The sequence below is a fragment of the Hordeum vulgare genome, chromosome 7H (genome assembly GCF_904849725.1).
Source record: "Hordeum vulgare subsp. vulgare chromosome 7H, MorexV3_pseudomolecules_assembly, whole genome shotgun sequence".
NCBI lineage: Eukaryota > Viridiplantae > Streptophyta > Magnoliopsida > Poales > Poaceae > Hordeum > Hordeum vulgare.
Window position 1 is genome coordinate 41486470 of NC_058524.1, and position 14470 is coordinate 41500939.

Consider the following 14470-nt stretch of genomic DNA (forward strand, 5'->3'; position numbering starts at 1 on the left):
ACGTAGATCTAGGCCATAAAAAGTGTGTACACGTTGGAGGAAGAAAAAAGTAGATCTAGAACATAAAGAAAGCTTTCCCCTTACTTACCTATCAAAAAAAGGAATTTTAACCACTTAATTTGGGTGAATCTATGGTGCAAATGAGGTGAGGAGGAGGAGGCAGCCGAGACCAACAAGGTTGGTAGAGGTGGAGAGAGTGAAGTGGGGGGGGGAAGTGAGTGTGAAGGTGGGGCTGTCAAAAATATATACTGCTCCCAGGTTACTAATGGTGCACCTTGTAAGATTGCGCCATTAGTAACCAGGGTTACTAATGGTGCACCTGGTAATAATGCGCCGTTAGTTATTTTGAAAAAAAAAACTAAAAAAAAATTGTTAGTAGTGGTGCACCGTGGATGTGGTGGGTCATTACTAGTTAAAACTAGTAATGGCGCACTTTCCATGGTGCGCCACTGGTAAGTGTAGGAAAGGGTGTAGGGCCAGGACAAAGATAGTAATGACGCACCACACATAAGGTGCGTCATTACTAATATGGACATTAATGACGCACCAGTATCTGATGCGACACTGCTATATAGCAATGGCGTATCGCATACATGGTGTGTCATTAATGTCCATATTAGCTATAGCCTTTTTCTAGTAGTGTAGTATAAAGTTGAGACGGTTATTTCGGGACAGAGGAAATATTCTCTAAATCATATTTGCATTTACAAATGGCACAATATGTTGTTCAAACGGAGATGGAACTTGTCTTTGAATATCAAACAATTGTGATTTGCAGATTCCAGCACCTACCGGCGTGCCTTAACAGTAATGATAATGATAACAGTCAACACAAATAAAAATGAAACTAAAACTAGGTAAAATCCCATTTGCTGTCGCTGCATCAATGCCATGAGTTGCTGCTGCAGCGCCATTGAGTTTTCAGCCGCCGCAGCAACCTGCCGCATCTCCCGCCGGGATGGCGCGCCCCCTTCACTTCCAAGATGGAGCGCCGGCGACACGCATACGGTTGGCACGCCCTGCACGCTCGCGGTTTGCCGATCCACTGGCCATTGCCTACCGACCATCGTGTTAGGCAGTCCCATCATGGACTGATGCAGCATTCTATTTCCACCCATCGAGCTAGGGGCAGCGACCATAGGGTAGCTCCTGCCTGTCGGAGCTATTCCACGGTTGATGGTGTTGGTCTGCCCAGCGACTTCGAATTTACCGGTGCCGTTGTTGTTCTCCCTGGTCTGCATGGCGCGCCGAGCATTTGGTGGCCTGGCTTCATTGTAGCGGCGTCCGTCAGCATCTCGTACTCTGGCATCTTCCTCATCGTCATCAATGTCATCGGAAACGTATGATTGGCTGCTACAGTCATCCATGAATTCGTCCTCGGATGGTGGTTGAACTTGGCGGACGGCCACCGGGAATTGTGGCGGTGTCGGCTTCACCTGGGTCGGCTGAAGATGTGGCGGCGGTGGCTTCACCTGGGTCTGCTGAAGATGGGGCGTCATAGGGTACGATACGGGCGGCCGGTAGCCCATCTGCGGGTACCCTGCGCCACCGTGTCCGCCGTTCATCAGAATCATGTGTATTTGCTGCTGGTGGTGCTGGTGCTGATGCTGGTGGTGCTGAATTAGTGCCACAAACTGCTGCAGCGCCATGGGGTTTCCGGCTGCCGCAGCAGCCCGCAAGTTGTCCACCTGCAGCGCCATGGGGTTGCCAGCCACCGCAGCAGCCCGCAAGTTCTCCACCCCAGCAGGCATGCTGCCAGGGCCACCGCCGCCGCCCTGGTAGAAGCCTGTCGGTGGCAGGCCTCCGGCAGCCATTCCGTGCACGATACCCATTTGAGGATGCCCCGTCGGACCCACTGCTGGGAAACCTGCACTGCCTACCATGTTTGGTCTCGTTATGGTCTGTTGCAACGGCGACGGCGGCAGTAGTATGCGCCTCACTGGGTCACCAATGCCATTAACCTTCTCCCCCCTGCCCGAATTGTTGCTACCTGTTGGCTGGCTATCGACACCGTTGCCGCCCTTCTCATCAACCCCGGCAGCGTTCGGTGGCATCCCTACCAACCTCGTCTTCGTACCATCTTTATCGGCTCCGTCATCAGGCTGGTCGTCTAACTTGCTGGCACCGTCGTCTTCCGGGAGGCTGAACTTGACGGTCTTAGGGTCAACCCTCATTGGCGCCACAGCTTGATGCTGAGGCTCTGGCGTCGGCATCATCTGTGCATCTTCGCTGATCTTCTGACATTTCCCACCAACGTCCCTGGGATGATCCATGTGTGCATTGAACTGCAGCTTACTGGTCTCCGTTTTGGTCTTCTCAGTGTCTTGGTTAAGCTTCTTTGGAGCAGATGGGCATTCCTACAAGATGGAAGAATGTGACGTGGAATAGAACGGATCGATCTGCAGGAACTTTCTATTTTGCTGCCAACAACACAAATTTCATCATTATTTATGTAAGCTTCTACTCCCTCCATTCCTAAATATAAGTCTTTTAAAATATTACACTAGGAGATTACATACGGATGTATATAGACATACTTTAAAGCGTAGATTCACTCATTTTGTTCCGTATGTAGTCTCTTAATGAAATTTCTAAAAAGACTTATATTTAAGAATGGAGGGAGTACTCTACATTATACTACTGCATGGTCATATATACCTTGTTTTGGTACATGAAAGGCCCTGCTGTGTCATTTCTTGATTCTTGAACAATCTCCATCTCGTTCAGCTTGTCAATTATCTCATCTATAGAAGGTCTGTTATGTTGGTCAGCATCCACACAGGTTCTTGCTATCTCAATGCAGCTCTTCACTTCAGGGCCGTCCGTGTCTATTGATTTATCCCACTGTAAAGTTTAGACGAGTTAGAATCCTGTATCCAGACTTTTGTGATGCCCTTCAAAATTCAACCTCAACAGACAAGGTTGTCTTTTGTCAACAAAACAATTATTGACCTCCCCCCCCTTTAATATGATATATTTTATTTTACTTGTTGCTAATCTTAAGTTTTGTGAGATTTTCTTATGTCTACTCATACAAATTCAGTTTTATTTAATTTTTTATTTCTTTTTGCAAAAAAAGATCAGAAGTGCTATAAAAGTTCACCAGAAATACAAATCCAGTTTAGTGGAAGTACAACTTGACTAAAAATTACAAGTTGTTTTTTCAGAAGTTGTGCCTTTCAGAATCAACTTATATAGTCATAAGAAAATCGTAGTCGGCCTTGGACATGGACAAACCTTTTGTCCCAAAAAAAATGACTCAACTTTCAGAAGTTTGGTATTAAAAAACATACCGGAAATACCGTAAGTTCAAATTTTCTTTTTGAAAAATATATGCAAGTACACAAGGATGAAATGTATATGTGTGCAAAAATTCAGGATGAAATAACTTAAGATGTGATCTGTGCAAAAAGAACAAATTCATGAACTTTTGGGATGAATAGTATCATGTGTTAAAATGCCATAAATTTGACTTTTTTGCACAAACCTTGTTTCAACGTATTTTGTTCTAAAAATTTACGTTCATGTGTGTTATGCCTCCATGTATATCTATATTTATTTTTAGATTTTTGGAAATGTAAAAATATAAATTTTGATGAATTTTTTGTTTTTCAAAAATGGAGCTCCATGGAGCCCGAGCTCCGAAATGCCCCACTCAAAACATACCCACTTCTTTGTACTGTATTAACAAGACACACACAGTACATAATCCGTGGCAGCTGCTACAAATTACCCCCTTGATTTTCTGCAGAAATCAATCCGGTCTTGGGCCGTTGGATGAGACGCTCGCGAACCATTTAATTAGTCAACGCAGCAAGATGAGGACGCAGCAGCCGCACTTCCGCACCCTCCATCAGCAGACCGCCTGTTGCACCGCGGCTCCGTTGCCCACTGGTGTATTGCACTGCAGCTCCGTTGGCCGGCACGCAGCGCCGCGCCCGTTGCACTGCTGCTTCGCCGGCCAGCACGTAGCGCCACACCCGCTGCACTGCAGCTCCGTCGCCCACCGGCGTGTTTCACTGCAGCTCCGCCTGCCGACACGCGGCGTCACGCCCGCTGCACTGCAGCTTCGCCGTCGGCGGGCAACACCATGCCCCTTGCACTGCATCTCCGGTGCCCACCGAGAGCTATGAGGACGCGACATGCATGCTCCATGGAAGAATCCCCCATCGAGATCCACGGGTTGCAACGCTCCTCTCTGCAACACTGGGGATACTGCATCGCCGTGCTCGGAACGCCAACCACAGCCCGACGATCCTGACAATGCGGCCGCCCCCTCCGTTGCGGCGCCAGCCACTACTGCAATGCCGACGAGTTGTGCGGTGGCAACTTCGGCGACATCAGCCGTCCTTCCAACACGGGATTGCAGCAGCCCCATGGTGATTCGGTCGCTGGTTTGCAGCACTGCCCCAGCGAGATTTTTCAGTTATAGCGCCGGTGACGGTGAGTGCTGTCGGCGAGCGGTGCATCCGGGGGTTGTAGCGCGAGCAAGATTCAGCAGAAACCGTGCGACTGGTTTGTGGTCAACGAGTAGTGTACGACAACGAAGAGATGTGTGGTGAGTGCTTCTCGGTTCTGAATTGGATAAGGACGAGATGGTGAGAGCTGTGACGTGCGGGGCCCACCAGGACGTGTGTCAAATGTTAGGCGCGGCTTACGCTTGCAATAGATTAACCGGTTGAATTAAACTCGGTGCGTGCTATGGATCAACCGACAGTCGGGTCTTGGTCCTTCAGATCCCGCGCTCGTCACCATCAGATTCGGTCAACGCCATCTTGCAGGGTCGTCCCCTCCTTTCATCGCATCCGAGCAACCGAAACAAGTTCGTCGTGGGAAGCAGCGCAGCCCAGCCTGCAGCAGGAGCCACACCCCTCGCCGGCAGCAACGATACTCCGCCAACGGCCGGCGACGACGTTTCACTGCAGAGTCAAACACCAGTGCGGCACGCTCCATCGTAGTACTCGACGCCGCATGCGATGCTTCAATGTAGCGTTGACGCTGGCGCGGCAGTGCTCCACCGGTGCTTCATCGCAGCACCCGCCGGCAGCCAACGATGTTTCGCTGCAGCGCCACCACCGCGGTACGGTGCTCCATCGCAGCACCGCGGTAGCCGCCAGTGAAAGCTTCATTGAAGCGCCTATCGCACGGTGGAGCTCCATGGCCGCACCGCTGCCCCGTTGAATCTCCATCGCATCACTGCAGTTGTCACCGGCGAAAGCTTCAATGAAGCGCCCCATTCGCGCGTTGGACCTTCATGGCCGCACCGCTGCCCAACGAAGCTCCATCGCAACACCTTTGATGGCTGCCGGCCAAAAAAGCTTCACTGCAATGCAACACCAAAGGGCGGTGCTCCAACAAAGCGCGACGGCGACGACGGATGTTGCGATGCACTTGTGCAGTGAAGATGCAGGAGGAGATGTTGTGGACCTTGTGGTAGTCCTCCTTAGTTCGTAGTAGCATCAATGGCTATGGGTGGTCGTCTGTGAGAAAGAGAGATGGGAAAGGGGAAGAGGTAATGGAAAGGGATGAGTGGCGGAGCATGTGGGAAGATAAGGTTGGACCAAACGTGAGGGTCCACAGGGACACGTGCCCACCAGCGGACGCGGCTTACGTTTTCCTGTTTTCATCCAGTTGATAATAAACATTTTCCATTAAACTCTTTCTCATACTCTATACAATGAAAAAATACTTTTCTGAATGTTACAGTACTACATGTTCTATGCTGAAAATCACAAATGACATGAAGTGATTCTTAATTCTTAATTAGTAGAGAAGGAAAACAATATACTGTTTGCTGTTGTGGTCTTAGAGAAAACCGAGTTATATATTAGTATTGTTCATTTGGTTACATGCCCCATAACTCTAGAGGCAAGCAAACCAAAACAAAGGTAAATATAAATGGGAGCTCAATCAATGTCAACAGCACGGACCTAATGGTCAAGATAAGTTCACCTTACATTATCAATATCATTGTTAGCACTCCCCGTTAACAGCTTTATAATTATAATGCCCAAACTGAATATGTCTGACTTGAAAGATATTTCTCCCCTGTCTATGATTTCTGGTGCGATGTATCCCCTGCATGACGAAATAATGGATTAATCCAGCATCAAGCCATACAAGCTAAATTGACAGACTTAATATCAACAGGGAAAACATAAGAGTTCTTATCAGCCTCAACCTACCTTGTCCCAGCAGTGCTTTTGGTAAAAATTCTTGATTGTCCTTCATCAAACGATCTTGACAAGCCAAAATCTGTAATTCTCGGCTCCATGTGAGCATCTAGAAGAACATTTTCTGGTTTCAAGTCCAAATGATTGATGCGTTCTTTATGAAGATATTGCAGACCTTGGCAAACTCCCTTTATCAGTTTATAACGTGTTTTCCATTCATTTCCATGAGGTCTTTCTGTAAAGGCAAACAAAATACTATTCAAAAGCTATAGGACACAAGCGTACTTTCAAAAGAATAAGCGACACACTGAAGAGATACCAGAGATAGTACACTTGCAATGCAAATCACAGCACTACAGTTTATACAATAAAAAAGCAGTAAGGTTATGAGTTTATTTTTTTGTGTTTTGGCAAGGGTCTTACTTCGATACACCTCCTCGCAAACTGTACAAAGACAATATGATCATTTGATTATAAGGTATACCCATCTCTGTATGTGATACGACGACCATAGACGTACACATCTTTGGCCCATTTTTCTTTTATTTTTTGATGATCAAAAGATAGGTGCAAGTTCAAACTCCCAACCTCTTGGTTTACTTCCACCCAGGTTTTTTTAACATGGTACGCAAGCGTTCATATACATGCACATACACTATGAGCGCGCAGGCGCACATCCTATCCCTATGATCATTTTCGAGAGACTGATCCGGCATATCAACTTGACATTTACGAAGTCATCGTAGGCACCTCGTCATCGACGGGAATGTCTCCTCCCACTGAATGTGCATCCCCGAAAATCTTGAAATAAATTCAAGAACAATGCGAGCACCAGAACTTGAACCCTGATGAGCTAGGAATACCACAGTCCCTCTAACCATTCAACCACAGGTTGATTCGCAGGTAAACTTCCACCTCTTGGTAAACTTCCACCCGATGTAACCAATTAGGACAACTCACTTGTTATGCCTAGTTACTTCTTGCACCTACTTCATGCACCTATTTATTAAAGGTTACAAAAAAATGTTCATCAATCTAAAGAAAATTTCAGATGACCAGGCCCAAGACGGAGGGGTGTGTATGCCGGTTTGTGTGACACTACTCCCTCTACAACGTATACGTAGGGAACTCCTAGTCAGCGCTAGCCTAGCCAAACTGGCGCCCACGATCGAATGCTTTGGGTCAGCCCAACAAACAAGAACGTTGCTCGCACGGTCGGTTAACAAGGCCACTGCTTGGCCCTTGACTATGAGACATTCACCATTTATTTTGAAACAATGGTTGACGAAATTTGGAAAAAAAATCACGAGGTCAGAAACAGTTTGTGAAAAAGCAAAAAAGTTTAAGAATACAAAAAAAAATCAAGATTTGACACAAAAATCTCCTGAATTTGTAAAATGTTTGCAAATTCTTAAAAAAATAAACGGATTTTACAGTTCATTAATCTAAAGAAAATTTCAGATGATTCAAAATTTTGAAAATATGTTCATCAATTTTGAATTAGAGAATCACAAATTCGAAGACGCTCATTAATTTTATAAAAAGTTCACAAAAAAAACACCACATTTGAAAAAAGTTTATTGATTTTGCTAAAAAAGTTCACGAATTTGAAGAATGTTCATTGCTTTTGAAAAAAGTTCGAAGCTTTCACAAAAAGTTAATTGCTTTTGAAAAAAGTTCGAAGCTTTCACAAAAAGTTAATTGCTTTTTAAAAACTTTCACGGACTTTCATAAAAGAAATCACGAGTACAAAAAAAGTTCACCAATTTTAAAACAAATGTTCAGAAATTCGAAAAAAAGCTCACCGAATTTTGACAAAATGTTAAGGTTTCGAATAGATTGTGATAAAATAGTTCACACAAATTAGAAAAAAGTTCATGATTTTAAAAAAATATCACAATCACTGAACAAATATCCCTAATTTGAAGAAGTTTGCAAATTAAGAATAGAAAAAAATGGAACAAAAAATAAATCATAGAAATAATGGTCAATGAGGAATAAAAACAAGGAAAGAAAACCCATGCACGTTACATTTGCCAGAAAAGTGAACACAACAAAGTAACCTAGCGCAGTGGTTAGCACCTGTGGTACCGGACTTGGAGGTCTCAAGTTTGAATCTCCTCGAATTCATGGCTCGCGTATTTTTTTGAAGGTTAGAAAGAAGGAAAGAAAACTAGATGGGCCGAGCCCAGGACATCGAGTGGGTGTGCGCCAAGTTGCAAAAATCGCTACGTATACTGCGGGTAAAGAGTTTATAAAATGTGATCATCAAGCCCTTTATATGAGTCGTCCTTCTGTTTAGGCGGGGTGGGGGTGTAATGAAGCAGAAGTGGAGATGATTACACTCGACCTCCTCATCATATATAGTTCAATACAACCCAAGTTTATTTCAAGGTACATTAAGTGATTTGTGCAAATGTTTGTTTCTGCCAAGGAACTACTCAGTCTAGTGCAGGGAGAGAGAGGATGTAACCATGAAGGGCTAAAAATAGTATTAACGTAGCATGTAATAAGTGCTTATTTTTATGGGGTGATCCAACTTCAAGTTCCATATTCAAAGTTGAATCCGGCCCTAGAATAACAAATAATTGTGGAAAATAACTTGATAAATAATAAAGCTGGTACTTGTTTTCATAATGAGTAAATTATGGGGAAACAAAGTTGCAAGATTTGTACCTTTAAGATAACGATGAAGACTTCCATTAGGAACATATTCAAAACAGAGCAATCTTTGTCGTACCTCCGCCATAACATTTCTTCCATTGTGTTCCATAAGTTCCCCTTGTGTATCTGCACAGTAACCTAGAAATCTTACTATATTATTATGCTTTGCCCTCATTAAGCAATTAACCTCATCATGGAATCTCTCATCAGAGAAATCGTGTGCTATGGTAAGCTTCTTCACAGCAACCTTCCCACTAGGAAGGATTCCCTGTTTTTACTTATCATGTTAGCTAGGAGTCACGAAGATAATATATGAATTTTTTAGCATTTAATACATAATAGAAAAAATCATACCAAGTAAACAACTGCAAATCCACCACCGCCAATTTCTTCAGAGAAGCCATTTGTAATAAATTTTATAAGAGCATATGATAGCCTAGTCGGCTCTGCACTTGCATCGCCCAATATGCGCTCCAGTGATTCAAGGTCACTTGCTTGATCACCCATGCCACTATACACAAAAGGAACGAGTAAGAGCAATACATAGTTGGTAAAAAAAATAACTTTAATGCAAGAAAGGGAAAACTAAAGAAAGAATATATGACACAATTGAGCCGCAAAAAGAAGGAAACCCAATATTCTCAAATACACCCTCTATTTATAAATATAAATAAGACAAAACTAAACTGCCAAAATGTCTTATATTTATGGACAGGGGATGTATGACGTATGTGCTCTTACGAGGCAATCACAAGCTTGATTGGACCTAATCAATGGTGTTCGACACAAGTATAAAAGCTCTATTGCCTTCCGCTCTGCACGTTGAAAGTATAATCACATGCAAAATAATAAATCAAAATGTTCATAATCTCACGACACTAAAGAGTAAAAAACATATTACACTGCTATTCGAAAGCACTCTCAATAAAGGTCGGTTGCAATCATGAAAGTAGTTTCGCTTAGGCACTTGTTAGTTTAGCTTTCGATAACACTCCCAAGAAATCTGGTCCTGGTCACAATAAAGTACTGCCCAGCGCTTTAGGAGGCTAATTAGTCTGCAGCCAACTTTTGGCATGCCAATTGTTGGCAAGCCTATTTTTGGCAAAGCTGGAAGTTGCCAACATTTGGCATGTTTGGCTACCAATTGGTTGGTTGCCAATATTTGGCAAAACAAGTGTCTATCAATTGGTTTGTTACCAAATATGCATAACTCGTCCAGACAAGGAATTTGTTACCTAAGCAAATCTATTACATAATTTACACACCAAGCATAATTTACTAATTTAGAAGTACCACCATACCACTGTAATTAGCATGCACAAGGTCAACCAGCATCCAGTAATTTCTTACAAACTAGCTTAGTTCAGATTTGTGCTACATCAATGCATTACAAAAGGCAAGACCCTCTAAACACTCTGAGAGCACAGGAATTCCACTTAGCATAAGTGCATGGAAAGCTAAGTAGACTACAAAAGCACTTGCCAAAAGAAAGCCACCAAACATGTCATTCAGATTGATGGATCAACAGCTGCGCGATCATTGCCGTCGTACTTGTGCGCGAAATAATCAAGGGAAAGGTGGGACAGCACCCGGGTGCCCCGACCCCCGCTTATCCTGTTCGTCCAACGTTTCTGAGATGCACGCCGAGAACTGTCGAGCTGCAGAGCTGTTGGTGGTTAAGAGTAGTTAGCAGTTTTCTTAAGCAGTCAGACAGCGACGTGAGGAGGGCGCAGCATGCAGGCTGGTAGGACTACGCATTCACTAGGTCTATGCGACAACACAGAGAGTTTTTAAATTTTTTGCAAGCGGCAGCTCTCTCTCACTTTTGCATGCATCTTCTGAAAAAGATTGCATGGTGCCGGGCATCAATTCTGTTCTCCTTCCGTTCTTAAATATTTGGTCTTTTTAGAGATTTCATTATAAATTATATATAGATATATATAAACATAATTTAAAATGTAGATTCATTCATTTTATTTTATACGTAGTTCATAATTAAATCTTTAAAAATATATATATTTAGAAACGGAGGAAGTAGAAAACAATTATTTTCTCTCACACACACAACCTCTCTCGCCTGACATCTTCCTCACTTTCAACACTTCTGCTTCGGTACACCCCCCTAAACACAAGGACGGTCCAGATTAATCGATACCTCTTCATAATAAAGGCAGGATGGTCATATTCACGTATACGTTGTATTTTTTTTTCATACGCACACATCCTCTCTTTATTTTTTAAAGAATCAAAAAAGACTTCTGCTTCGGTACACCCCCCTAAACACAAGGACGGTCCAGATTAACCGATACCTCTTCATAATAAAGGGCAGGATGGTCATATTCACGTATACGCTATATTTTTTTCATACGCACACATCCTCTCTTTATTTTTTAAAGAATCAAAAAAGAAAGCAAGATTGGAACCATGAACCTTTAGGTATTATCACAGATGCACTAACCAACTAGGCAACAAGACCTCACGTGCTACAATTGTTTTTTATTCTAATAAACAACTCCAGGAATGCAGTATTTCTGTTTCTTTTTTTTCTCTTTTTTTTCCTTTTTATTTTTTTGATTTTCTTTTCCTTTCTAAATATGTTAGCTTTTTAAACCTCACACCATTTGTTTTTTTAAAAGATGTTTTTTTCAAGTTCGTCAATTTTTCTTCAAAATAGGTGATTTTTTTCACAAATTGATGAAGTTTTTTCTATTTCTAAACATTTATTATTTTTTTGTTAATATATAAAAATTCTGAAGTTTGTTTTGTAAATGTAAACACTTTCTTGAAAAATGATTAAATTTTGGAAAACATAATTTTTGTTTTGTGAAATTATGAACAGATTTGAAAAGTTAGAACGAAATGAAAATTCTGAACATCTTGTTGAATTTATGAAAAAGTAAAATAGTAAAAATAAACAAAAATAAGAAACAAAATATAAGAACACAAGAAGAAGAAACAAAAATGTATTATGTGTAGGCCCTCGCCTTGTTTTTATGACGGCGTTCACATGGGTCGACACCAATTTTAATGAGCTCTTTTTTTTGCTAGATTTTTTTAATATATTTATCTTCAATTATGGCACTACAATGAATACCAAAAAATGCATTCTCATGGGTAGACCATCTAGCGACGATTACATGCACTCTAGTCATATATTTTCAAAAACATTTAGTGTGTATTTCAATTCAGGTCACCGTATACTATGAAAATGTTTAGTGTGTATTTTAATTCACTTTTGGATAAAATTGTTTAGATTTCGAAATTTCTTCACATTTTAAAAAATATATATTTTTCACATTTATTTCAGAAATTATTGAACAAGTAAAAGAATGAATGTACGTTACTTTGTTTAGATAGTACTTAAAATTTAGAGTTGCGTATGAGTCAATCTTACCTGCTAGCTCGGCTGGCTGGTACAACCCCCTTTCAAAAGGTTCTTCATATGGCTTCTCATTCCGTTTTATTTATTTTTTGTGTTTTTTCTAATCTCATTGTTTATTTATGAAAAGAGTTTACGTGTGTATTAATAAAATGTTTATCATACATTCTAAAAAAATCACTGCATATTAAGAAAATGTATAATGTATTTTTTAAGTCTTCATGCATAGTTAAATTCAGCATAGCGTTTGTCACAAAAGTGTTCAATGTGTATTTAAATATTGTTCAGCGTATATGGAAATAAAATGTTCAATGTGTATTTAAATATTGCTCTGCATGTATTACAAAAATGGTCAGTGTGTTTTTAAATACTGTTTAATGTATATTACTGGAATTTTATTGTATATTAATAAATATTCTTTGTATATAAAAAAATTAGAATTTTTAAGAATTTCAAAACTGTGTACACTTTTTTCAATTTTTTTCACTTTACAAAAAATGTTCATGTTTAAAAGGGTTTTTCAATTTCATACTTTGTTCACGATTTTTAAAGATTATTCGCATTCTTTCTTGAAATGTGTTTACAGTTTTTTCAACAAATGTCAAAGCATTTGGAAAAAACGTATCCTCCGATGTACTTAGTATTTTGATTATATTGATTCGACTTGTCTACTACAAACAGTTGTTAGCTCAGCTGGTGATAAGGTGTGGAACCTACCAGAAGGTCTGGAGTTCGATTCCCCTATTTAGTTTGCTGAATAGGCCGGCCGTCGGCCGTTCAATGACTGCTCTGTATATAGACTACTAGTGAAATCTCTTAAAAGATTTATATTTAAGAATGGAGGGAGTAGAAGACTAGTAGGTGCCAGCCCTCCCACCATGGCACTAGCAAAGTACGAGGGGACATGTTCTACAGATATACTAGCATCAATTAGTCCAGATCTTTAGGCAAGACATTTAGCTTTAAATTTATGCAGATGTAAGGTACTGAAATAATCTGATTCGTGCCTGAATCTCGTTCCGAGTAAAGACAGGGAAAATATTAGCAAACAATAAGCACGTACGCCCTTGTGCATTCAGATGAGAGCGCGGTGACTGGGTACAATACAACTCACACGGGGAAAGAAGAAAAGACCCATGAGATTTAAGCACGAACTAACCTTGACTGCTCCTGTGGATCTGGCCCAGGTCGGCGGCTGGCCGAGGACTTCCCGCCGGAGTAGGAGATTGTTGAGGTCCTTGAGCTTTTCTGGTCGCTGGCGGCGGCAGGGGCGGTGGAAGGAGGAGCTAGGGATGGGGGTTGGGGCGAAGGAGGAGGACAGAGAACGCGTCAAAAAAGGAGGACAGAATTGGATCCTGGTGGTGGTGGGGCGAACCGTGAGGGGAGAAAACTGGAAGATGTAGGGGTAGGAGTTGGCGAGTGGGGAAAGACAGGCGGCTAGCAAGATAATTGCATCTGTCATCCTCGAAGTTGGCGGCAAGGTCCAATCCAGTTCAGGAAGTTGAGAACTGCTTCGATACGATCCTCATACACGGAAATACGTCATCAATATGGTCCTGGTACTTGGAGTTGTAGTCCCCGCTCTACGCGGCATATACGTATCACGAATACCCCCCGTATGACACGTCACCGCGTGGCCCACCCGTCAGTTGAGACCCCACCTGTAAGTGCAGACTGGATAAGACTAGGTGAGCCAGTTCGAGGGGAAAAAATCCCCAAATCCAACCCGCAACCCCCTCCGGTGATGAGTAGCTCGAGCGTGGAGAGCGAAGACGGCCGAAGTACGGCGGCGGTGGTCGTCGGCGGTGATGGATCCAGCCGCAACTTGCTGGATAGGGCTTACCCACAGGAGGTTTGGCGTCGTGGTGAGCCCTGTCTCCGTCCAGAGAGGAGTCGTGTCCTGCTGGCATGGACGCCATCGATGGATGCGCTGGAGGCTCGCTACCGCCAGTTCGTTCTTCTGGCCAGTGCGCTTGGAGACGGCGAGGTTGTGACACCGGCGGCTCTCCTGGCCAGCATCGAGGCGTGCTGTGGCGTCCTGCCGTCGGAGGTGAGCATCCAGGTAGCGTGCCCCCCGCATGACTTGTGGCTGTTTTTCTCAACGGAGGAGAAGTGTACGCTGGTGCTGCAATCATCAATGAAGTTCAAGTGTTGCCGCCGTTGGATCCAATTTCACCGCTGGGTCAGAGAGATTCGAGCCACTCTGGCTGGTCTGGAGTACAAGACGAAGTTAAGTTTCGAAGGGCTTCCAGAT

The 14470-nt window shown here is 42.8% G+C and overlaps 1 protein-coding gene across 2 annotated transcripts; it reads right to left on the minus strand.

The window, feature by feature from the left end:
* Positions 1-664: 664 nt before the first annotated feature.
* Positions 665-13604, minus strand: LOC123407104 (cyclin-dependent kinase C-1-like). Of its 2 annotated transcripts, XM_045100151.1 has the most exons (8): positions 13376-13604; positions 10320-10503; positions 9192-9348; positions 8850-9105; positions 6186-6408; positions 5958-6078; positions 2659-2844; positions 665-2357 (listed from the first exon to the last, which is right to left on the minus strand). In XM_045100151.1, the coding sequence occupies exons 2-8, from the start codon at positions 10343-10345 to the stop codon at positions 789-791; spliced, it is 2538 nt and encodes an 845-aa protein (XP_044956086.1). In that variant the 5' UTR covers positions 10346-10503; positions 13376-13604; the 3' UTR covers positions 665-788. The 2 variants fall into 2 exon arrangements, with proteins under 2 accessions (XP_044956086.1, XP_044956087.1); XM_045100152.1 differs by lacking the exon at positions 10320-10503 and having other exon boundaries at positions 13376-13603.
* Between the last annotated feature and the right edge of the window lie 866 nt (positions 13605-14470).

What these genes read in the sequence shown, in the direction of transcription:
- LOC123407104 (XM_045100151.1), bottom strand. Translation starts at nt 10,345, where the DNA reads ATGACATGTTTGGTGGCTTTCTTTTG. An exon ending in GATTTGCAGTTGTTTACTTG is followed by an intron (nt 9,106 to 9,191) that starts GTATGATTTTTT and finishes AAGTAAAAACAG; the next exon opens with GGAATCCTTCCTAGTGGGAA. An exon ending in CTAACAATGATATTGATAAT is followed by an intron (nt 2,845 to 5,957) that starts GTAAGGTGAACT and finishes TAAACTTTACAG; the next exon opens with TGGGATAAATCAATAGACAC.